This window comes from Ictalurus furcatus, chromosome 22 (assembly GCF_023375685.1).
Source record: "Ictalurus furcatus strain D&B chromosome 22, Billie_1.0, whole genome shotgun sequence".
Lineage (NCBI taxonomy): Eukaryota > Metazoa > Chordata > Actinopteri > Siluriformes > Ictaluridae > Ictalurus > Ictalurus furcatus.
This window is the reverse complement of record NC_071276.1, coordinates 14,088,020-14,111,857: the sequence shown is the minus strand read 5'-3', so window position 1 is coordinate 14,111,857 and position 23,838 is coordinate 14,088,020. Positions and strand designations below refer to the sequence as shown.

General features: G+C 38.9%; 2 protein-coding genes across 5 annotated transcripts in view; both read left to right on the top strand.

Annotated features, from left to right (window-relative positions):
- The first annotated feature begins 53 nt into the window (after positions 1 to 53).
- si:dkey-193c22.1 (uncharacterized protein LOC567837 homolog) lies at positions 54 to 5,121 on the top strand. Of its 3 annotated transcripts, none has more exons than XM_053654319.1 (10): positions 54 to 115; positions 225 to 250; positions 520 to 559; positions 1,357 to 1,494; positions 1,594 to 1,711; positions 1,887 to 2,099; positions 2,219 to 2,302; positions 3,423 to 3,564; positions 3,748 to 3,910; positions 4,802 to 5,121. In XM_053654319.1, coding segments are annotated over exons 3-10 (1,095 nt in total). In that variant the 5' UTR covers positions 54 to 115; positions 225 to 250; positions 520 to 557; the 3' UTR covers positions 5,037 to 5,121. The 3 variants fall into 3 exon arrangements, with proteins under 3 accessions (XP_053510294.1, XP_053510295.1, XP_053510293.1); XM_053654320.1 differs by having other exon boundaries at positions 55 to 94; XM_053654318.1 differs by lacking the exons at positions 54 to 115; positions 225 to 250; positions 520 to 559 and having other exon boundaries at positions 571 to 1,494.
- A 1,830-nt stretch (positions 5,122 to 6,951) lies between these two features.
- Positions 6,952 to 23,838, top strand: part of wdfy3 (WD repeat and FYVE domain containing 3) — a 101,030-nt gene continuing 84,143 nt past the window's right edge. For both annotated transcript variants that reach the window (XM_053610841.1, XM_053610840.1), the window contains exon 1: positions 6,952 to 7,206. The gene's annotated coding sequence lies outside the window, so the exon portion shown is untranslated. The remainder of the gene's footprint in view (positions 7,207 to 23,838) is intronic.

The following is a 23,838-nucleotide window of genomic DNA, read 5'->3' as shown; positions in this document are numbered from 1 at the left end:
CCCGCCTTTGCAGAAAGGAACCAATAGGAAGAAGGAATACATCACGTCACCGAGCGGAAGTGTAGTGTACTCAGCTGAGTGCCAAGCTCTCCCGGTGCTTTGTTTTTTCCTCCCTGTAACTAAACATTTTCTGTTCAATAGAATAATTATGTTTTAAAATGATTTTTAATTCACTGTTCAGGCTAACCGTGACAGTCTGATTCATTGTCCTTTTCTCGTTTTAGCTCACAGTCGACCTTGCCGTTTTGTGGTGAGTTGTATGTACTTTTATTTCCTGTTGATTCATTTACATCAGCATAATTCTTATATCTGTCGTGTCTAATCATAAATCTAATCTAATCTAAGATACTCTGAAGCTGTACACTTATCTAACACAGACTGAAACAAATCTAATGATCACTCTTTGTACAAATATGCTATTGCACATATTGTGTGTGTATGCTACCCTGTTAGATAGTATTTACACTGTATCTCTCATGTGGTGATTTATGTTTATTAATTTATGTATCTTTTATCTAGTGACTCTTCAGCTGCAGCTATCATTCTGCGTATAAAACATGTAAGAGACTCCCAATGCATATGGGGAAACAGAGCTTTCATTATAATAGTGTAAATAATACTTACATCACTACTTACTATTATAATTGAGTTATGTGTAAGGAATAAAACACACCAGGGCATTCTGTAATAGGAAAATAATCAGTGACAGGGTGCCATTCCCACTCTGATGTTCCTATAAGAGCACGTATTTTACTCATCTTATACCACAGCATATGGCCAGTTATTACGATTATTTATAACGAGAGAACTACACATCATACTTTTCTTTTCTTTTTTAACAAATTATTATTTTAGTTACATTTAATGTTATGGAACGTCTGCAAAACAAGTTAGTTCCTCTTATTACTTATGGTGTAACATTTGTACACAGTCAATCCCTCACAAGCTTCTCTTTTTTTTAATACCTCTCTTTAATATAGTAATACAAAAAAAAAAAAAACAAGAAAACCACAGTCATGTTACCAAGAAACTGGAAATCACAAAGTCCTCTTTCCATGAAGGAAATTTTACCGACAGTTACAAAGTGCTGACACTAGTGACTCCTTCCATAAATGTCAGATAGACGTTTCGTCACAGAAAACACGACCATATCAATGATTATATGTTTTTCTTTGAGTAACATTAAGTAAGATAAATGATAAATTATTCGACAGGTTCTGACTAATCAGATTCGTGAATATAAAAGCACTGTGGTGTATATAAAGTAGTATTTTACCTTCAATGTGGCACCAGTCAGGTTCATGGCAGTAAACGTATGTCAGTAAACAAAAGTACAAGCTTGTCATTTGTTTCCAGGTACAATATGAGACTTCTTGTTGCAGCTGCTGCAATATCTGTAGCTATTCCATACAGCATCTCACTTACAGCCCAGTGGTTTTATGGATGGCCTGATAAGCCTGGGTACAAAAAGTATATAGAGGCTCTCAAACCCAGGTATGTTTACTATAACGAAAATTTCTTGTGAAGCTCATTTCATGATTTTGATATTTAATGTGTGACTGAAGTTAATATAAATCTCAATATTTTGCGTAGGCGTATATACCGTTTGACAAGGGCGGTGCTGGAAATGATGAAGTATCTGCAGTACAGCAAGCTATATTTCCAATGGAAACTGTGGTACAGGAAAAACAATAGTAAGCAATTTGTAAAAGTGAGTCACCTTTTTTTTTTGTATGATTTCCCTCTAAGAATAGCAGCAGAAAATATGTGTTCTGGAAAGTTTTTTTGTTATTTTGTTTTTTGCTATTTGACCATTCAGAAATTTGAATTCGGTCCGAATCTGTCTCATGCACTAGTACAGTTTTGTAACTTTTCTATGTTTATAGGGAATCCCCTTTGGTCACAGAGGCAACAAATTAGACTTGTATCTTTCCCCAAGATTGGATCAGTCAGACACAGAGCTCATCCCAGTAGTAGTGTTTGTCTATGGAGGAGCCTGGGGCTCAGGAGAGAGATCCATGTACTGTCTGCTTGCTCTACAAATGGCTAAACAGCTTAATGCTTCAGTCATTTGTCCTGATTATTCAACATATCCAAAGGTACACTTTTTTTTCCAGTTATGATATAAAGTGCATAGCCTACTACTTTTCGGTTTATGATTAATCTAACTCATACAGTTCATACTGATAGATCATTAAACTAATGTGTTACCTTTTAGGGGAATGTTTTAAATATGGTTCAGGACATAAGTGACAGTCTGATGTGGGTGAGAGAGAATGGACATTCATTCTATCTTGACAAAGTAAGTATTGCGTGCACTTGTTCTTGTAAGGTAAAGACGGCTGACCAATTGGAAAAACCATCATGAACTGTTTTAGTAAGATGTTAGGTCACCATGAGCCACCATAACAGCTGCTTAGACAAAGTTTCTACAAGTCTTTGGAACTGCACTGGAGTAATGAACACTATTCTTCGGAAAGATGTTACTTCAGATGGCGTTTTGATGATGGTGGTGGAAAGCACGCTCCAAAATCTCCCATCGCTGTTCAACTGGGTTGAGATCTCGTAACTAAAGTCCATAGCATATGATTTACATCACCCTCATCAAACCATTCAGTGAGCCCTTACATCCTGTGGATGGGGGCAGAGTCATCCTGGAGAAATGTTCAGCATGGGATAAATTTGATCAGTGAAAAGGGGACAAAAGGACCCAAACCATGCCAGCAAAATATCTAGCAGCATAACATTGCCACCAGTTTTCCTTTACTTTGTCACCTGTCCACTTCTTGTTGTAGTAGCTGTTTTTATTTAGCTTCTTATGAAACAAAACCCTGATATGTTAAACAGTGTACATTATTGAATCTGAAGGTTACCTTATTTCAAGCTGTTGGAAAAAATGTAATTAAAAAAATAATAATTTCAAATGCTATTGAAATATATCTGATTATATCATTATTCACACAGAAATTGCTCAAGTTTATGTATATATATAGAGAGAGAGAGAGAGAGAGAGAGATAATTGTTGTGACTTTTTAAGTGTTTGACGGTTTTTATGAGTCAATTAATAAGAATTTTGTTAAGTTAATCAGCAACATTTTTTGAATGAATAAAGAATAATCTCAAGTGTAATTTCATAAAATTTGAATTTTAATGAATTAAAAGGTTTCCATAATTGGCCTCAGACTTTTAGGCCTACACGGTGAATTTTTATTAACTTGTAACTTTCAGTGCTAAGTATATTATTTAAATGTCTTTGAACAGGAAGCATTTGTGGTGAGAAAATAACATCCTTATAAGTGGATTGCAGATAAGATTGTCAAATTGATAACGCAGGGTCAAATAGGAATAAAGATGATACAATGCAAAGATTAACATTTCTATTTATCTCCATTTCTAACGGTGTTTTACTTTATGTCGTGTAGGATAATATTGTGTTAATAGGCCACTCAGCAGGAGCTCATCTGTGCGCACTGACCACACTGTTTCTACTGGATGGTGTGGAGTCGCTGTTCATCAAGCCATTCAAACAGAAAGAAATGATCGACTCGATTAAAGGCATCATAGGTAAACATGTTCTTGTTTTACGGCTTTTCACTTAAAACCTGTAACTTAGTAAATGGCTGTTAATATCAGAACTATGTTGCTTTTAGCCACAATACAGACCACAATTCATGTTACACACTTCACTTCACAAATGCTCTCCATGCCTGCTACTTCATCACACAAAACACACTCCTTGTTGTGCAGGTTTGAGTGGCGTGTACGATATAATGGACCATTATGAACACGAGAAGACACGAGCTGTTGAATACATCTCCGCTATGCACAAAGCCATGGACGGCATTGAGAACTTCGAGTACTATTCACCTACAGCTCGAATCAGGAAGCTAAAGAAGGACCAGTTAGAAAGGTACAATATCCACTGTGCATAAAAATCTTTGCTTAAAAACGTCAGGAAAAGTCGCTAACATGACTGGATGATGGGAACACTTATGTTTTAATGCTTAATCACTAAGGATTGGTTCATGGTAGAGATGACACTGATACCCTACGATACCCTGTATGAGTACTATCAGTACCAATACCAGCAAAAAATGGTGGTGAAATATATAAGATATCAAATTTCGGAGAAAATCATGTCGGATATCTAATCCTGTAACAAACGTAAAAGATTTTGGAAAGGAATTAATTCTTGGAACTGGAAATGTTTGTTTATATATATATATATATATATATATATATATATATATATATATATATATATATATATATATATATATAGATAGATAGATAGATAGATAGATAGATATATATAGATATATATAAGGAAACTTTTTAAATTGTATTTTTTTTCTTTTCGAGGATTTATTTTATTATATTTATTCTTTAAAAATTATTATACTTACAATGTATGTGGTTTTTCTATGAACGAGTTTAATTGTGAAGTGCTTCAGTTAAATGTTTTTTTTTTAACTAGTAAAGTAGTAGGTTTTTTTTCAAAATATACAATATAAAACAGATATTGGTATCTGCTTATACTCAAGGTTTTAGTATTGGAACAGAAAAATTGGTCTCTGTAGTTCACGGCTATAAATAAGACACATCTTTTATCAGCGGTTATAGCTTTTTACACTGTGGCTTCTTGTGGAAATGAAAATGAATGAATTAATTATTCACGTGACAACCAAACACTGTACAATCTCAACACACCGCTAAATCTAAACTGAATTAAAATTTCAGCTGATAGGAATCCCATTTCAGACTCTGATCAGGCTCCATGCGTGCTTGTGCTTTCTTACAGAGTTCCTCCAGTAGGATTAATCCATGGCACTAATGACATCATCGTTCCGGCGGAGTCATCCATGCGACTGCGTGAGCTCCTCATGTCACTCTCTGTCACCGTCACCCTCTACCTCGTGCCCGATATCAATCACACTGAGGTGGTTACAGATCTCATGGTGCCAGGCAGACGCTTTTATCATACAGTATTTGGTTGTATCAAACAGGAATACCAAAAATTTATTAGACCATCTTAATTCATGTCTTTTTATGTTGTTATGCTTCTGTTGTGTTCTTTCAGTTGTCTTTGCACATGCTATAAAGTTTGTTTACCTCCCTGTGCTTCCACTTGCTGTGCATTCTTTATTATAGCTATTATATCGTCTACGAAGACCAAGTCAGGAATAAACCCAAGGATTTTATGTAACAGTTCATGAAAAAAAATGTAATGATGGAATAATTCTTTGTTAATGTTCAACCATGGCTCATGTTTACAGATCCAAACGGAAAACTTAATTTCTGATGTTTTTCCCTGATGTTCGTTTATTGTATGGTTATTAATAATTTTACTGCGCTCTTCAGGAACTATAAAAAACAGAACAAATTGAGAGCACTTCAATTTATATCAGACACTCTCGATACACAGTTAGAAATCTGGTTTATTGTTTTCGTTTACTGGTAGCCTGGGAATCAACACACACACACACACATTGGGGACAGGCTATCATTTACAGTAATAATACAGTATTAATAAAAAATTGTGCTTGAAAAATTTTGCTACAGAACTTTAAAGTGTTTCTTGGGAGTGAGTAAATTTTTTGATAATATTGGCATTAATGTATACTGTATATTTGAGAAAATCTCATAATGTGCAATAATGTAAAAATATATATAATTATTTCCATTTCAGAATGCCGAGAGGAAGAGTTTATAAAGAGTTATAATCACTGATATCAAATACTCTTTCAACTTTGTTAATAGGGTTGTAAATAATAAGATTTCATGATATTGAAAACCCATAATTACAGTTTGGTCCCACAAAAAAATAAAAGAATAATATTTTTTTATGACATTTAGGTTAATGTAAACTAGTTACATAAAACCTAAGCATGTATTAAAATACTAAATTGTGAGCTAAAACGAACTTAAAATGCTTCATACGATATTATTCTACATTTTAAAAAATACTATAAAGAGCATTAAACAGTAATAAATGAAACAAAGTCAGTATTTGTTGTGACGACCCTTTGCTTTAAAAAAAATTAGTCTGAGGTACAATTTGTGCAGTTTTATTAGGAAATTAGCTGGTAAGTTTTACTGAGCATGTGTTACAATGCTTTATAGTGAGTACATAAAAGGCAATATAAGATGAGTTAAAACAGCATAAATTTGAAAAATTAAAATAAAGGATATAAACAAACAAAAAATACTTGTTTATGTAGACTAGTTGCATAAATCCTAAGCATATATTAAAATTAATCTAGAACATAAATACTTTGGTTTATATAAACTAGTGACATAAAATATTTTGGTATGTTTAAACAGTTTAGTATGTTTAAAAAATACAATTTAAAAAGTTATACATATATAATATAATATGTAATATATCCATCCATCTTCTATGCCGCTTATCCTACTGGGTCACGGGGAACCTGGAGCGTCTCTCGGAGCATCGGGCACAAGGCGGGGGACACCCCGGACCCGGTGCCAGTCCATCTCAGGGCACAATCACATACACACTCACACACTCATTTACACACACATTCACACACTCATTCACACACATTCATACACTCATTCACACACTCATTCATACAGTATGGACACTTTGGACCCGAAAATCAGCTTATCATGCATGTCTTTGGACTGAGGGAGGAAACTGGAGTACTGGAGTACCAGGCAGGAGAAAACCACCGCAGCACGGGGAGAACACACAAGTAGCGGCTGGAATCGAACCTCCAACCCTGGGGGTTTGAGGTGAACATACTAACCACTAAGCTACCGTGCGCCCTAACATATAATATACATACATACATACATATGTAATTTATATAGAAATATATATATATACCTGGACTAAATTAGCTCGAATGAAATCAGGTGCTATTGCGGCGTTTGACCAGCAGGTGTCAGTGTTGCTCGTGTTTCGTGCGGCAGACAGGCGGCGGTGTGGAAGCGTTGAGCGCTGACTCGGAGTGGAGTGGAGTGGAGCTGGGATGAGGATCCTGTGTTGTTGGGATGGCGAGGATTAAATATGGCCACTAGCTGATTTCACTCCGAAACAGTAGCCACTACACCAAGCGTTGTGCTCATTATGCGTCAAATATGGATGGAAAACGGAAAAGGAGGTTGTCATTAATATACTGAAGTGACATCCAGTCCGTTAAACGCCCGGTTTTCTCCGACCTCAGAGCCTCGGCGTTAGCGGTAAGTTGTACATTGATAGCGCGAGCAGCTGCTGTGAGTAACGTTAACGGGAACGCTAGCGGAGTGCTAACGAGCCAGCTCTCACTCCGGCACCTCCTGCAGCGCGCGCGTGCGCGTCCGGTGTGTGTGTGTTGATATTTAAATAACTTGGTGTGTTATAAAACGCTTGTTGTTGTTGTTGTTGTTGTTGACTGTTCACGGGAATACAGCTTCTATGTTAGAAGTGTTTGGCTAGCCTGCTAACGCTAACGCTAGCTTAGCATCTTCTGCGCAGAGGCAAGAGAGACACAGCGGGATGTATCTGTTTTCTGTTTACTGTTTACACTGGCTGTTTTACACAGGAAATAATAGCACAGGGTAAATAACAGCTCTTGGATACAGTTTATGTACGAAATGTCTGCAGCATTAATGCGCTTGTTTATCTGAACAAAAACACAACAGAAGCGTTAGACGGATGTAAGTGATTGATGGTGCTAATTGTATAGCCTCCACCTTCACTACAGTCTATCAATGCAGGACATGTCCTTCTACCTGTCCATGTAAACACCGGGTAGCTGGCAGCTTCTCACTTCACTATCATACATGTACAGTTGCTTAAATATAAATATATAATAATATGGTTGTGTATGTGTAGAAGAGAAGAATGAAATATATTCGTCCTTCCTCCACTTACAGTAAGGGCCCTAATGTGATATTTCTTGTCTGTGTTTACTGGAATTCTGAGTTACTGCTAGGTATAAAAGTGAGGAAAATAGTGTGTTGTTGTTAGTTTATCCTCTCCTCGATAAACAGCTGTTTGTGTGTGTGTTCAGAGGGAGAGAGAGAGAGAGAGAATACAGGACAGCTGTTCACGAGTAAAACTTAAGCTATGTGCAAGTCATTGGTCGAATCCCAAATGGCTCGCTGCTTCCTACCTAAGTGCGCTACATCCGATATGAAATAATGCGCACTGTCTGAGCAGTAGGGAGCCGTTTGGAAATCAGCCATCGAACCGACTCCTTACAGAGTCATAACACTGACACCGGACCAGTAAGAGCAGGTCATGACCTGGAGAGAGAGAGAGACAGGCAGAGAGGGAGGGATAGATAGGGAGGGAGGGATACAGGGAGGGAGGGACAGACAGGGAGAGACAGAGAGGGAGGGAGGGAGAGACAGATAGCGAGAGAGACATACAGACAGCGAGTGAGGGAGGGAGAGAGAGACATACAGAGAGACAGGGAGGGAGGGAGAGAGAGACATACAGAGAGACAGGGAGGGAGGGAGAGACAGACAGAGAGAGACATACAGACAGCGAGTGAGGGAGGGAGAGAGAGACATACAGAGAGACAGGGAGGGAGGGAGAGAGAGACAGGGAGGGAGGGAGAGAGAGACATACAGAGAGAGAGGGAGAGAGAGACAGACAGAGAGAGACATACAGACAGCGAGTGAGGAAGGGAGAGAGAGACATACAGAGAGACAGGGAGGGAGGGAGAGAGAGAGACAGATAGCGAGAGAGACATACAGACAGCGAGTGAGGGAGGGAGAGAGAGACATACAGAGAGACAGGGAGGGAGGGAGAGAGAGACAGGGAGGGAGGGAGAGAGAGACATACAGAGAGACAGGGAGGGAGGGAGAGACAGACAGAGAGAGACATACAGACAGCGAGTGAGGGAGGGAGAGAGAGACATACAGAGAGAGAGGGAGGGAGAGAGAGACAGACAGAGAGAGACATACAGACAGCGAGTGAGGAAGGGAGAGAGAGACATACAGAGAGACAGGGAGGGAGGGAGAGAGAGAGACAGGGAGGGAGGGAGAGAGAGAGACAGAAAGGGAGGGAGAGACAGACAGTGAGAGAGACATAAAGACAGGGAGGGAGAGAGAGACATACAGAGAGACAGGGAGGGAGGGAGAGAGAGAGACAGTGAGAGAAACATACAGACAGAGAGGGAGGGAGAGAGACAGATAGAGAGAGACATACAGATGGATGGTGAGAGAGAGAGAGAGACATACAGACAGAGAGGGAGACGCACAGATGGAGGGAGCGAGACAGACAGAGAGATTGAGACATGCAGATGGAGAGAGAGAGAGATAGACAGAGAGAGAGACATACAGATGGAGGGAGGGAGAGAGAAAGACATACAGATGGAGGGAGGGAGGGAGAGACAGACAGACAGAGAGAGAGACAGACAGACAGACAGAGAGAGAGACAGACAGACAGAGAGAGAGACAGACAGACAGAGAGAGAGACAGACAGACAGAGAGAGAGAGAGAGAGAGAGCACGAGAGAAGTCCCAAGTCATGACATGTAAAATGGAGGCTTTAGAAACGGCACTCAGCCAGATACTTGGTTTGGTCGGTAAAACCTGGTCTACACACACTACCTGGAGAAAAGCATTTTCAGGTGAAAATGAAATAAAATCATTAAATAAAGGCGAGATCCAGTAGAGTGATTAAAGGAGCCGCTATAATGACAGCTACAGGTATAAAACATTACTTTATATTCACATATGCATAATATCATCAACTTTTAGTCTTCTGTAAATAATGACTAGTTGCATCACTGCCAGTTCCTTAAATATCTCATGGGAAATGCTGATAAATTAATATTCCGACTGATTTAATTGTTTATATTTAAACTGCTAATTATTTACAGTTAACTTATTAGCATTTAACATTAGATATTGAAGGAACAGACCACACGACGCAAACATAGTAAGGTTTGTAGAAAATACAGTCCAGTACAAGGGTGCTCTTCTTGTGCTCATTTTATTGCGGTCTGGATGTGAGAGTTTTATCACCGAGGAGACCTGTAAAAAAAAAAACAACAACAAAAAACCGTATCAACGCCGTCCCCCTGATAAACGAATCCAATCCGAATAGAGCTATTGCCATCATTATACGACAGTGCTGTTGACTTCTCAATGCTCACGGTCGTCCCTGCTGAAATTCAAATCTATAATTAGTAATCTATACTAATTATGGTTTCTATAGTAACAGCTCATTCAGACTTGCACGGTTGACGCTCAACATAATCTAAAGATTTCCTCCGTGCGAAAGTCTTCAGGACAGACCAGTTTGTGGTGTGTGTTTTCTCAGTAACATGACAAGCTGCATATTTTTGTCTTATTAACTTCAAGAGAAAGAAAAATCGGAGAGACTGGTATCTCCTGGTGTATTCATGTGTAATAAATAAAATGTTAGACTAGTCTTTATTCATAGCTCAGACTACAGGCTTTAAAAGAGGTCATATCTGGCAGACATTACAGCAGGAATATCCTTTATTTTATTTTAAAAAGGTTTATAGACCTTGATAGATTATGAAGATTAATTATGTTTACATTGTGCGTTGTTGAATTCTGTAATCGGATTAGTCAGAAGGTGCTGATTAATTGGACTAGTTCAACAAAGACTTCATGTAAAAACCATAATGAACTTTCTTTTACTTTCACACTCAGTACGTTTACGTGGACAACAATAATCCGATATTAAGACGATACTCTGATTAAGAAACTAGCATGTAAACCGCGATTATTGATGACCTTAATCCGATTAAAGTCATACTCGAAGAAACACAAATTGAATTAATACATGTGGAGTACTCCTGTTTTAGTCGCATTATCGAAGTATATTACAGACATGTACACACCTTAATCACACTATTAACGTCGTGTGGGAGTTTTCACCGTATTTTGTGACAGGACACGTACACACATGGCAGTGCGCAACCGTTTTACGGCGAACAAGAGAGCACGGCTGCGTCCCAAACCACGTACTGACCTACTATATATTAGGAGAAATACATGTATTTCGGTAAGTATGTGGTTTCGGACGCCGCTCACGGCTTCAAGCAGTCGTCTATTTGCACGTATAGCACGACAAATAATTACCTGCACTTGAAGCTTTCATAAAATTAAAAAGCCAGAACTGTATACGGTACCATAACGAAGACGAACTGTATGCTGATGTGTGAAATTCTGGAGGGAACATCAGACAGTGTGGCGTGGGGATGTTAATCGATCTCTGTTCTATAACGTGTAAAACAGGAACATGAAAGGAGAAGTCTAAAAGCAACTCATGTAAACACCTTAATCACAATATTGTCTTATTCAGAATAAGGTCAATAATTAGATTACTGCTGTCCATGTAAACGTAGTCACTATCTGTTGATACCCAGATGAGGATGGGTTCCCTTCTGAGTCTGGTTCCTCTCAAGGTTTCTTCTTCGTATCATCTTCCTCATATCATCAGTTTTTCCTCGCCACCGCCGCCACTGGTTCACTCAATTCGGATTAATCCACACACATAAATCTGTATCCTGTGTTTATATGTTTCTGTAAAGCTGCTTTGAGACAACGTCCATTGTATAAAACGCTATACAAATAAAATTGAGTTGAATTAGTTTTCTTTAACAGCAGCTCTGACAGTAGTTCCAGCTGTAGTTCAGATCGCAGGTGTATATTAATGTTGTAACACATCATTAGCTATGTCTCCATCCAAGTTGCGAATTTAGCTTCTGGAAATTGGAATAATGTATAAAACATGTGCGAATAAAGCACCATTTCCTTTCCATGTGTTCAAGAGAACAAAATCGTGACTTCCAGGGAAACTTGCACAGAGTATTAATTAATACAAATGGAAGTTGCTGCAACCGGGGAAGTCTCCATGGCCCTTTATTCCAATATAATACATTTCTTGCACTTTGGCGCCCGCGGACGAAACCCTGTCTCAAACCTTATTTCGACGACAGACTTTGGCTCAGGCATTTCAGAATAACACAAACAACATTTGAGATGCTGTGCAGCAAGACTGGTTTGCTGCTTAGTACAGTTATATATATATATATATATATATATATATATATATATATATATATATATATATATATATATATATATATATATACGTGTGTGTATATGTATGACTATATATAACTATGATTGATTATAATGTATATGTGGCAGTGATGGCTTAGCAGCTATGGCTCTGGGTCACTGATCAGAAAGTCTGGGGTTCAAGCCCCAGTACTGCCAAGCTGCCACTGTTGGGCCTTTGAGCAAGGCCCTTAACCCTCTCTGCTCCAGGGGTGCTGTATCATGGCTGACCTTGCACTCTAACCCCAACTTTCTGGCATGTTGGGGTATGCGAACAAAAGAATTTCACTGTGCTGTAATGTATATGTGATCAATAAAGACTCATTATCATTATACGACCCACTGCGCCCCAGTTCCCAAAGAAAAACGCACTGCCATTGCTCTGTATAAGTTGGCCACATGTGTGGAATATCCCATCACATCAGTCGGTTATCCAATCACGTGATTTGTTGAGGCAAAGACACATGACTTTTTTTTTTGTTTTAAGCGCATCGAGGAATTTATTCAGTAAACGTGTTTCCATCCTAGTCTATGCGCAAGTCTTCTAATGGAATAAAAAAAAAATGTCCCCCTCAAACGAGTACATAAGGTGTTTCCATCCAGCGTTTTTTAAAATAAATTTTAAAAAATGTATGTGGTATCTCATGATGTGGATTCAAACATAGTTATTGTTTCTATAGTAACAGCTCATTCACAAGGATGAAAAAGTGCTCTTATTTAACAAAGAAAATATATAATTATTGATATGGTGACGCTTTTTTAAACATAAGAAGTCATGGGAACAATAATTTATTGCTGTTATAATGTAATTGATTTGAGATGATCTAACTTCTTTCAAGGACATTTCACAACATTAGACATAACTATAAATAGATAAAAATGCTAATAAAAATGATCATTGTTGGCAAGTTACAGTGGTGTTATACTGTGGTATAAGGGAAATAAAACACTATCTTTGGGAGGTGCTGTTATAGGAAAGTAATCAACAATGGGATGATGACAGTAACTTTGCTTTGCATTGTGGGGCATCACACCACCTTGATGTTGATTATTTTCCTAAGATAGCATGTCCCCAGGGGTTTTTTTCCCTATATATCAACTGCATTTGGAGTCCACAACTGACTAATGAAATTAGAGCTGTGTCTCAAAGTTTGTACTGTGTATACTGTGTACAGTGCCTCCACTAATATTGGCACCCTTGGTAAATATGAGCAAAGAAGGCTGTGAAAAACTGTCTTTATTGTTTAACTTTTTAATCTTTTGTTTAAAAAAAAATCACAAAAATACTCTGCTCTCATGGAAATCAAACAATTGCAAACACAACACAGGTTTATCATTAAAAAAAATTTGTTAAATATAGGTGTGCAACAATTATTGGCACCCTTTTAGTCAATACTTTGTGCTACCCTTTGCCAAGATAACAGCTCTGAGTCTTCTCCTATAATACATGATGAGGTTGGAGAATACATGGCAAGGGATCTGAGACCATTCCTCCATACAGAATCTCTCCAGATCCTTCACATTTCAAGATCCACGCTGATGGATTCTCCTCTTCAGTTCAGCCCACAGGTTTTCTATGGGGTTCAAGTCAGGGGACTGGGATGGCCATGGCAGTACCTTTTGATTTAACCAATTTATATATATATATATATATATATATATATATATATATATATATATATATATATATATAAAAATCTATGTTGTGTTTACATTTGTTTGATATCCATGAGAGCAGAGTATTTTTGTGAATTTTTTGAACAAAAGATCAAATCAGTAAACACAATTTTTCACAGTTTTCTTTGTTCATATTCCCCAAGGGTGCCAATTGTAGTGGAGGGCACTGTACTACTATAGACAGTTGTTATTATGATAAGTGTTTGAATTAAAAAGAAATGTCATGTGGCTTTCAAAGCTCAAAAGTTGTCTTTATATCTTTCTTGGTAATGTAGTGGATTTTTTTCACACATTCTGATCATTCCCAGGACCTGTACTTGTATTAGTCTCTTATCAGTCTAGCTTGTATTTGAGTTCTGGCCAGTCTTCCTCATTCATTTTTTTCAAAATGCCTAGCCTAGCTTCCATTCAGCGCAAGGTTGCTGAGGTAGGCAGTATTTTGGGGTTGCGTTTGTGTTAAGTGTACTAAACATGAAAGCAGACTGAAGAATCAATTTCTTTTTTTCTGTCTGTGCCTTCAGTAGTCACTGTTCTGGTGTGTTTACAGATCTCAGTACTTTGCTCTGTATATGTGAGTTATATTATAACCCGCATCACTCTCAGGGTTAAAGAACTGTCTAGAGTGAATTTGAGTCATTTCCATTTTTGAAAACTCAGGTCCTGAAATCTTAAACCAGGGTGCATATAAGGATGCGTAAATAATGGCACCTGCTGTAAACCAGCTTTATGGATCTCAGAAAGTCATATTTCTCTTGTAAAATAAGCATCCACCTGAATGTTGGTGTTCTTAATGAAGAGGGTTTTTCTTCAGCCCTGTGTAGGAAGTTCATTTCTCATTTCTGGTTTCTGTAACAGTGCTGTACTATGAAAATGACTTTGGTTCATTTGGTCAGCCTGCTGATTCAGAAGTTTATACAAGTAGTCATTTATTTTTGGATAAAATGGCAAAATGGGGGCGTGTGGGTAAGTGTTTAAGCATTTTGGTGAATTGTTAAAGTCTGCAGAACCATTCACCGCTCCTAACCCAAAACAACACACAAACACACTTCTCCAGCCTGAAACACACTGAGAGTTATCTCCACAGCTTGGATTTTTGGCATAACTCTGTCCAGGTGGGTGGAGCTAGAACAGGTCTGACTTCACCCCATGGAGTTTTTTTCCCTGCATCAAGCCCTTAAATTTGATGCGGGCGGCTACAGGAAGCAAGTGGAGGGAGAAGAGGGGTCTGACGTGTTCTTTTGGTCTGGTTGAAAACAAGGCGTGCTGCTGCATTCTGTATAATCTGAAGGGGTTTGATGGGGCTGTCTGGGAGACCTGGGAGAAGTGTGTTGAATAGTCCAGTTTTGAGATAACAAGTAAATGGTAAATGGTCTCCACTTATGTAGTGCTTTTTTAACCTTAGCGGTTCCAAAGCGCTTTATACTGTTTCGCATTCACCCATTCACACACACACACCAATGGTAGCAGAGCTGCCATGCAAAGTGCTAACTTTCCATCGGGAGCAACTTGGGGTTCAGTGTCTTGCCCAAGGACACTTCGGCATGTGGAGTCACATGGGCTGGGAATTGAACCGCCAACCCTATGATTAGTGGACAACCCGCTCTACCACCTGATCCACAGCCGCCTGAAACAACAAGAGCCTGGACTAGTAGCTGTGTAGCCTGTTTGGTGAGATAGGGTCTAATTTTCTTGATGTTGTTTAGAATAAAACTACAGGATCGTGCAGTTGTTGAAATGTGGTCTGTAAAGGTCAAGTGTTCATCGAAAGTCACCCCAAGGTTTCTGGCTGTTCTGGTTGGCTTCAGTGTGGTTCAGCCAAGCTGTACAGTGAGGTTGTGGTTGATTAAGGGGAAGACAAGAAGCTCCGTTTTTGCTAAGCTCCATTATATCAGCACGAAATGTCCTGTATTTCAACCTACGGTTATTTTAATGTTGTAAGATGTCCACAAGACAAGTTAGTTCTTGTTTACAGAAGCTATAAACAGTCTCTCACCAGTCTCTCTTTTTTTTTTTTACTCTCTTGAAGGTAATAAATACATATTGACGAAAAACATGAATTGTGAGAGAAACCAAAAGGCGAAAAGTCGACATTCCCAGTGACGAAAACTTCTTGACTGTTACAAAGCACCGACACTGGAGACTCCTTCCATAAATATTTAATAAATGACTTATGGAAAACATCACCTAATATAAAATATATGTGTATATATACACTATATATTTTCCTTTGTTAAACATCCATCCATCCATTTTCCATACCGCTTATCCTTCAGGGTCATGGGGGACCATCTTGAGAGGCTGAGTGTCTCCTAGGGAGCATGGGGCACAAGGCAGGGTGCACCATCATGTTCACATTCACACTTTGGACATGCACTGAACTGGAGGAGGAAACCAGGGTACCCGGAGGAAACCCCAGCATGGGGAGAACATGCAAACTCCACACACACACACAGGGCAGTGGCGGGAATTGAACCCCCAACCCTGGAGATGTGAGGCAAACTAAGCCACCGTGCACCCCTTTGTTAAAGATGTTTTGTTAAACATCAGTCTTTGGATTTTATGGAGCGTCTGCCACACAAGTCCAAGTGAATGAGCTGTTACTATAGAAACGATAACATATAAGAACGAGTGCATTAATATAGAACTGAACAGATCCGTGGTATAAGTCAGGTTATTTACTGCTTTTGAGAATCAAATAAATAGAGGAAGCTACGATGATGAGACAACACGGTGAGATAAAAAAGAAAAAAAAATCTGTGTGCTGTGTGTTTTCGATGGATTGTGTCTCTTTGCTCCCCCGCCATGGCACCCAGATGGTATCTCCTGGTGTGAAAGAAGCGCCCCTCCCATTATCCACCCGCGTGGTACAGCTGGTGACAGGGGAGCATCAGCTGTGCCAGTCCCTGCAGGCTGGCACCCGAGTCGCCTGGCAGTGCCAATAAAACTCTCCTCTTGCGCCCATAACGCCTCATAAACGCTGAGCTTTCCTCCTGTACGGAAAAAACAAGGATCGTTATCTCCCCGGTTCCTTTCGAATTGCCTTTCCATCGATGATACCAAGGGATGCTGGCAGAGCAGCGGGAGAGCAGTAGGTATGGAAAACACATTCTCCATGGTGACAAGAGGGTTTGTTTACACGCCTTTTTGGTGCGGTTTGATCTGCTGCCATGGTGGTCTCGAAATAGCTGCTTCGTTACAGCCTGCTGGTGTCTCTGACCACCGTTTTCTTTCAACCACAGACACAAAATTCTGTTTTGTGCTTTGTTCTTGATTTGAGATGTCGCAGGATGAGTCCCTACTGTGTAAGGATGGTGCTTTGTTTTATTCAGACATCATGATGTTGGATTATTAGACAGAATTTGGGAGAATGGATGTGATGTAATAAGCCTTGTTTACATGGTTTTGGTGAAATAGGAAACAGTTGTTCTTGATAAGGGGTCTATTGAACCGGTTTCCTGTTTCGACCCAGAATACGCTGATAGTACACTCGCTGTGCTGTATTTATTTTCTGAGTATGTATTTGGAGCGTTTATATCTTCAATAGTGTGATTGATTTCTAAGGTAGGATTATGGAGATGGTAAATATGTCGTTCGTGATCATGGGTGCTTTGCATGTGAATCGTAGTGCTATGGGCATCTGAAATGTGTTGCTCTTTTTGTTTTATCTATAAAGTTAGTATTTGTAGTTCATTTCTGATGTTATCTGTTTGCTTATCCGACATTTTGCCTTGACTAGACTCAGATTGAGCAAAAGCTTTATTAAGTTTTTAAAAAAATTTTATTGAATGAGTCAAAATAAGACAGTCCAGTGACTACTAGAATTTGGGTGAACCAAAACTTTTCTTCTGTTTGCATGGACAATGACAAATTTAGCTTTATCAGGCAACTGGCTTTGTTTCAACTTCCCTTTTTTTGTATTTGGAAACGATGGAAATGTTGAGTCTCGGTTCTCTGAATTTGTCACATGTGAAGTGAGGTTTTTGCGATTACATAACACAAAGCTCACAAACTCTTTTAATCCTCTAATGAGCCTTTAGTTTATTTATCCTTTTTTTCCGTTTGCATCGTACCAGTTAGAGAATACCAGTAAAGAGTAAAGCATTAACCACATGCTTAACCACAGTTTACTGGAGTTAACATTCAACTCTATTTAAACTTTAACAACCATTACCGGGTTCCAATCTTTATTGCTTTTTTTAATTGGTCATGGCTGCACTGTGTGATCAGAATGTATAGTCTGATAATTAATATTTTCAGGCAGTGATTTATGCATTTTTATCCATTTTCTTTTTTTTATAAATAGCGCACAAGACCCGCCGACCTTTTCCGCATCGTAACCTCAGAGTACGCTGCTACGAGTTATTACTCGAAAAGACGCGTTAGTCTTCTCCGCCCAAATTTTCCACCGGGTTTAATGCTATAATAGTAATTCCAGACCCGCAGTCAGGAAAAAACATCAAGACAGAAGACGAACATGGAGGTGTCCATGTTTTTTTTCTCCAAGTTGTAGCTCAAATCCCACATCCAGGGACGAATGCAGCATAACGGACACCTCTGGAAGCCCCGCCCCCTTCCCGCAATCTCACATGAGTAATCATTTGGCTCAACTCCATTTTCCTGCATGATGCGGCTTCGCTGTCTGTCGTGGTAAATGGAGATCATTAAAATGAAATAAAATCGTTGAATATATGTCAATTCTGGCTCACGTTAGTCAAGTATGTCGGTAACGTCAGTTAACAATATTTATTAGGGATGCCACTGAATTTTTTTGGCCCAAATTGGCTTGTAGTTTGTATGACCAATAGTTTGTGGACACCTGACCATCACATGTATTTGTGCTTGTTGATCATCCCATTCCCGATTTAGTCCCCATTTGCTGTTATAATAACCTTCACTCTTTTGGGAAGGCTTTCCACTGGAATTTGGAGTGTGACTGGGGGGGATTTTTGTGCACATTAAGGCACAAGAGCATTAGTGAGGTCAGGCACTGATATTGTGTGAGGAGGCCTGGGGTCCAGTCGGCGTTCCAGTTCATCCCAAAGGTAAATCCATAAAATTTGAATCAGGTGTTGAATCTAGATTGGGTGCCAATGTTTAGAACCTGCTTAGGGAGTGCAGGTGGAACCTGTCTTATTTATACTCCCTCATTTCTAGTGTCTGGTGTTCCCTTTGCTATTGAGGTGTGTGGTGTCATCATGCCAAGATCTAAAGAGTTCTGTAATTCCTTTGGAAAAAAGGTTGTGGATGCCTGAGTCTGGCAAGGGATTTAAAAATATCTCCAAATTTTTTTAAATACATCATTCCACTTTAAGGAAAATAATCTACAAATGGCGCAGATTTCAAACGACTGGCCGTCCCAGCAAATTCAGCCCATGAGCAGACCGTCTCATGCAAAAAGGGGCGTGCCAGGAAAAAGGCTTTGCAAGACTACAGTTTGCCAGTGATCATATAGGCAAAGACCAGGCCTTTTGGAATAATGTGCTCTGGACAGATGAATCAAAGATAGAGCTATTTGGCCTCAGTAACAGCAGACACGTTGGCACAGACCAAAGACAGCTTTTCAGGAGAAGCACCTCATACCAATTGTGAAGCACGGTGGTGGAAATGTTATGGTTTGGGGTTGCTTTGCTTCCTCAGGGACTGGACATCGTGCATTGATTGATTCAACTATGAATTCTGCAATATATCAAAGAGCGCTTGAAGATAATATGAGGTCATCTGTCTGAAAGTTGAAGTTGAACCGAAAGTGAAACCTTCAACAGGATAATGATAATAAGCACACTAGGAAATCCACTAAGGAATGGCTCAAAAAGAAGAAATGGAGGGTTATGGAATGGCCTAGTCAAATCCCGGATTTGAATCCCGTTGAAATGTTGTGAAACAAGCAGTACATGCATGAAAACCCTCAAACATCATATAACTGAAAGAATATTGCATGGAAGAGTGGTCAAACAGAGTGGTCTGCTAAAGGGGGCAATGCTAGCTTCTGAGGCCAAGGGTGCACTTACTTTTTCCACAGGAGAATATCACAACTGTTGCTATTTCTGTTGAATAAATGATTGAAAAATATCATTTGCCTTGTGGTTCTGTTCAAGTATATCACCTTCATTAACAGCCACTGTTTCAAAGATGATCAAATGTTTGCTTGTCCAAAAATGTCAAGAAAGCCAACAATTTCCGTGAGGCGTACTTATTTTTTCACATGACTGTACTTGAATGTTGCGGTTATTAATGGGTTTATGCACATCCACGTCACTGTGTTCCCGTACAAGACCAAAAGGTAACAATGACTATGTTTACACGCACCTCAAAGATTCGGGGTGCAGCCGTATTCCGAATACGATGTTTATATCCGTACATTTATACATAAATGCATCTGTTTAGCCTGAGTTACCATTCCTCAATATCTAGCCTACAGCTAAGCATCTGTTAGCACCCACAATTCCTTGCAGACTGAGCATCCGCATATATCTCCTTTCACTGGATTTTCTGAATAAGGTGCTTACATGCAACACATTTCTAATTAAAACACGCATATTCCAGGGGTGGGAATCAGAATTTGGGGAATCAGAATATTGTCTTAATCTGAATCGGGCAATTGGACTCGGCGTTTACATGACTGACTACTAATTACAATATTGCCAAATTCCTATTAATATTGGAATATTGATTTGTAAATGTAGTCGTGCTGTCCCATAGTGCTAAATGCCAAAAGTTTCCATCGATTCCCATACAATGATTCAGAGAGGTTGTATTTTCCTATATATATATATATATATATATATATATATATATATATATATATATATATATATATATATATAATCTAGGATTTGCAGGCACTCTGGAGAATTTTACTTAATTAAAACACTGCTTCAGAAGACAGCCATGTCATGCAGGAACCAGAAAAGCGCCATTGTTTTGTGTGGAGCTGCTTTTGTTTTTGGCTTTCCATCAGAACAATGCTGCAGAATGAGATGTTAGCAGTGTCTGGAGGCTGCTTTCTACATGTACAAAACCACTTCCGTTTAAAGATAATTGCAACACTGAAAATCTCGTTTAACCAATTTATCCAACTCCAACAGATTAATCTCCGTTGTTCCCACAGTGTATAATCTCCGTTGGGTTTCACGGCTGGCTTTTTAAAATTACAGATGAAAATTCTTTTCTGTTCCCGTCTACTTGCAAGGTCCTTGTTAAGTCTTTGGACAAATGTTGTATGAGAAGAGTTATTATATGTGCTGCACTGTTCTGTATTTCACTCAGCTTCATCACAGAATCCACATCCCTGAGTGTTGCTGATGCATGAAAACAAAAAGTCATTCGTACAGCTTCATTTATAGAAACTAGTAAAAAGGTTTTGTGATGAGGCTCAGATCGTATCCTCGGTTGATTTGCATAGTTTAGATGACGGTGCGATTTGGGAACAAGTATAGTACTGTGTTGCACCATTGTGAAAGATATACACCAACCCGGGGGCATTGATATCTCGTGAGAGAGATCGTGTTGAACAGAACCTGCTTATACCACGGGAAACTATGAGCAAACAACGGATAGCTAGGACACGTAATCTGCTTGTCTAAGGGCCCTGTAGAAGCACCAGAAAACTTCAACAAATACTGAAAATGCTTTTTCAGGTTTAGAGTCAGAGTATTTCTTTGGGCTCCTCCCTGTCCTCAGTGACGCTGACAGTTCTTTTAGCCTCCAGATGTTTTTACATGAGGGTTTAGTCACTTTACACCACGTTCCACCCGAGTCAGCAAACATGCCCTGCTTAACCCACGTGCATCATCAGCTAAGAAGCCTTAGTTGATGATGGAAACACTTGTGTTGTTTCTATTGTAACGCCCAAGACACAGCCTTGCTTGTGTAGTCCTTACTGCTGGATTAATGATTTTATTGTTTAGTGTGCGTGTGTGTGTGCACGTGCGTGTGTGCGAATCAGCTGCTGCTGGCAAAGGAACATTTTAATATAATTTAGTATTATTAACATTACATAGCTTTTTTTACGGCTGCAACTAATGATTATTTTCATAATCAATTAATTGGCCAACTATTTTTCCGATCAATCGAATTTTTGCATTTTTATTTTTTTCGAAAAACATTTAATTACCATTTTTTCAGATATTTAAAATGAAATCCACAAACTGAGTGTTACAAATATAAACAGACTAAAACTTTACATTAGCATGACTGTTTGTCATATATATATATATATATATATATGTGTATATGTATGTATATCTAGAGAGAGAAATACATATGTGTTTGTGTGTGTAAGTAAGTATTTATTATGCATTATTTTTGTGGCTGCACAGATAACTAAGCTACAGTCCTAAATGAATAAAAAAAAAACTGTTTCTGTTATTCACTGTCTTTAGCCATATTGTTTTACTTTATGTTTACTTTGGTCGTAGCGTTTTAATTTGACATTCTTACTTGTGCTACACTGTTTATCACCGCGTCCTCGTTACAAATTGATTGTTCCCGTTATAATATACCACAGAAGTTACACTGCAAGTGCACGAATGCAGCAAGTTGCACCAATTTCCCCAACCCCTTGCACACTGTGGAGAATTCTGGACATAAACATAAGTTTGTGCTCATGCATCACTGTCATGCTTTCGTGCTACACAAGCTCTGCTTTTCAAAGTTTACAGGTTAGAGTCTTCTTCACTATATAGTGAGAGGACTTGGGTCGCATACTTATTTCAGCTGTCACTTGACGATTACGCCTCTGTCTGATGGTGACTGAGCTCATGCTGGGTATAAAAGGTAACGCTGACATAAACAGTAAACTGAAGAAATGAATTTCGTTGGCTCTGGGTATTCTGCTAAAGCTAGCGGCGTCGCGTTACATGCGTTTGACGTCACATGCCATCGACTAGGAAACAGCTTATACTTCCGGTTAGTAAAAAAACGCTAGTGTTGCATTTGAGATGATTCTACCCTTCTAAAATTCATACGCTAGACGGCAGAGTGCATAGTGAGTAGTGTGTCATTTGGGACACAACTTTGGTCTGTACTCTCTGCCATATTTCTGATGTGTATTTTCAGAGCAGAAGTAACACAGAAACGAGTAAATGTACCCCGTACATCACGCGCAGGCCAACTCATCAATAATGAGATTCGTTGACAATGATTTTCATTTTAAATAAAGATTAAATATAGAATAAATTCAGTGGTCTTTGCAGAGCTGTCTCGCTCCATATTTTTCCCAGACTGAATAAAACATTTCAGAAATGTCTCTGTCTAGATTACAACGTTATTATGGATCTGTGAGGAAATGGCGAACATGCCTTTGGCTTCTTGAGTGTTTATGATGCATTCTGCCAAAGAATAGTTTGTTACGTGCTTTTGATATTGCTTCAGTTTTCGGTATATTCTCTACTGCAGTGAATTCATTCTGGTTGAAGGGTCATTAAAACCCTTCAAACCACAGTCTTCTCCCTAATTTAGTCCTAGTCAGTTCTCCTCCACCTGTCAGCTTTCCCCTATCATACGACATAAGGGTGAAGGCTAACACGTGCTTCCTCCGAGACATGTGAAGCCAGCCAACCGAATCTTTCAGAACTACAGCTAATGCTGCGTCAGAAGGCAAGATAAATCACTTCGAGTAAAGCGCTATTCGCCCTCTTCCAAATACGTGAGCTCAGAGACACTAATGTTTGGCTAGTTTTGCTGTGATTGACAGGAGAGATAGAGTACATCTTCCCTCCCACCCAGAAAGCACAACCAATTTTACTGTCTTGGACTTCCAGAAGGAAAAATATATATATATATATATATATATATATATATATATATATATATATATAAGTGGCCTTTTTTATAGTTTGTGTTGCCCTTAGATAGAGTATAGCCACACAACAATTAATGTCTTGTTAGAATAGTAGGTGCTATGTCATAAATGTCGGTTGTGAAAGCATGTATACATTCTTAAAAGGCCATATGCATATCATCCTGACTTCATCTTCATTTCCTAAAGCATGAAACTTAACTGTGCAGAAATACAAAGCAGCAGGAGTCGGCCATGAGCTGTTTTGCCTGACCACACATGCAAATTCCTTTTCTGCAGCTTCTCAAGAATGCATTAGGCTTGCAT

Excerpts from the sequence above, each read along its gene's own strand:
- si:dkey-193c22.1 (XM_053654318.1), top strand. The coding sequence starts at position 1,316 with ATGTCAGTAAACAAAAGTACAAGCTTGTCATTTGTTTCCAGGTACAAT. Across the intron at positions 1,712-1,886 it reads ATAGTAAGCAATTTGTAAAA|GGAATCCCCTTTGGTCACAG; the intron begins GTGAGTCACCTT and ends CTATGTTTATAG. Across the intron at positions 3,565-3,747 it reads CTCGATTAAAGGCATCATAG|GTTTGAGTGGCGTGTACGAT; the intron begins GTAAACATGTTC and ends CTTGTTGTGCAG.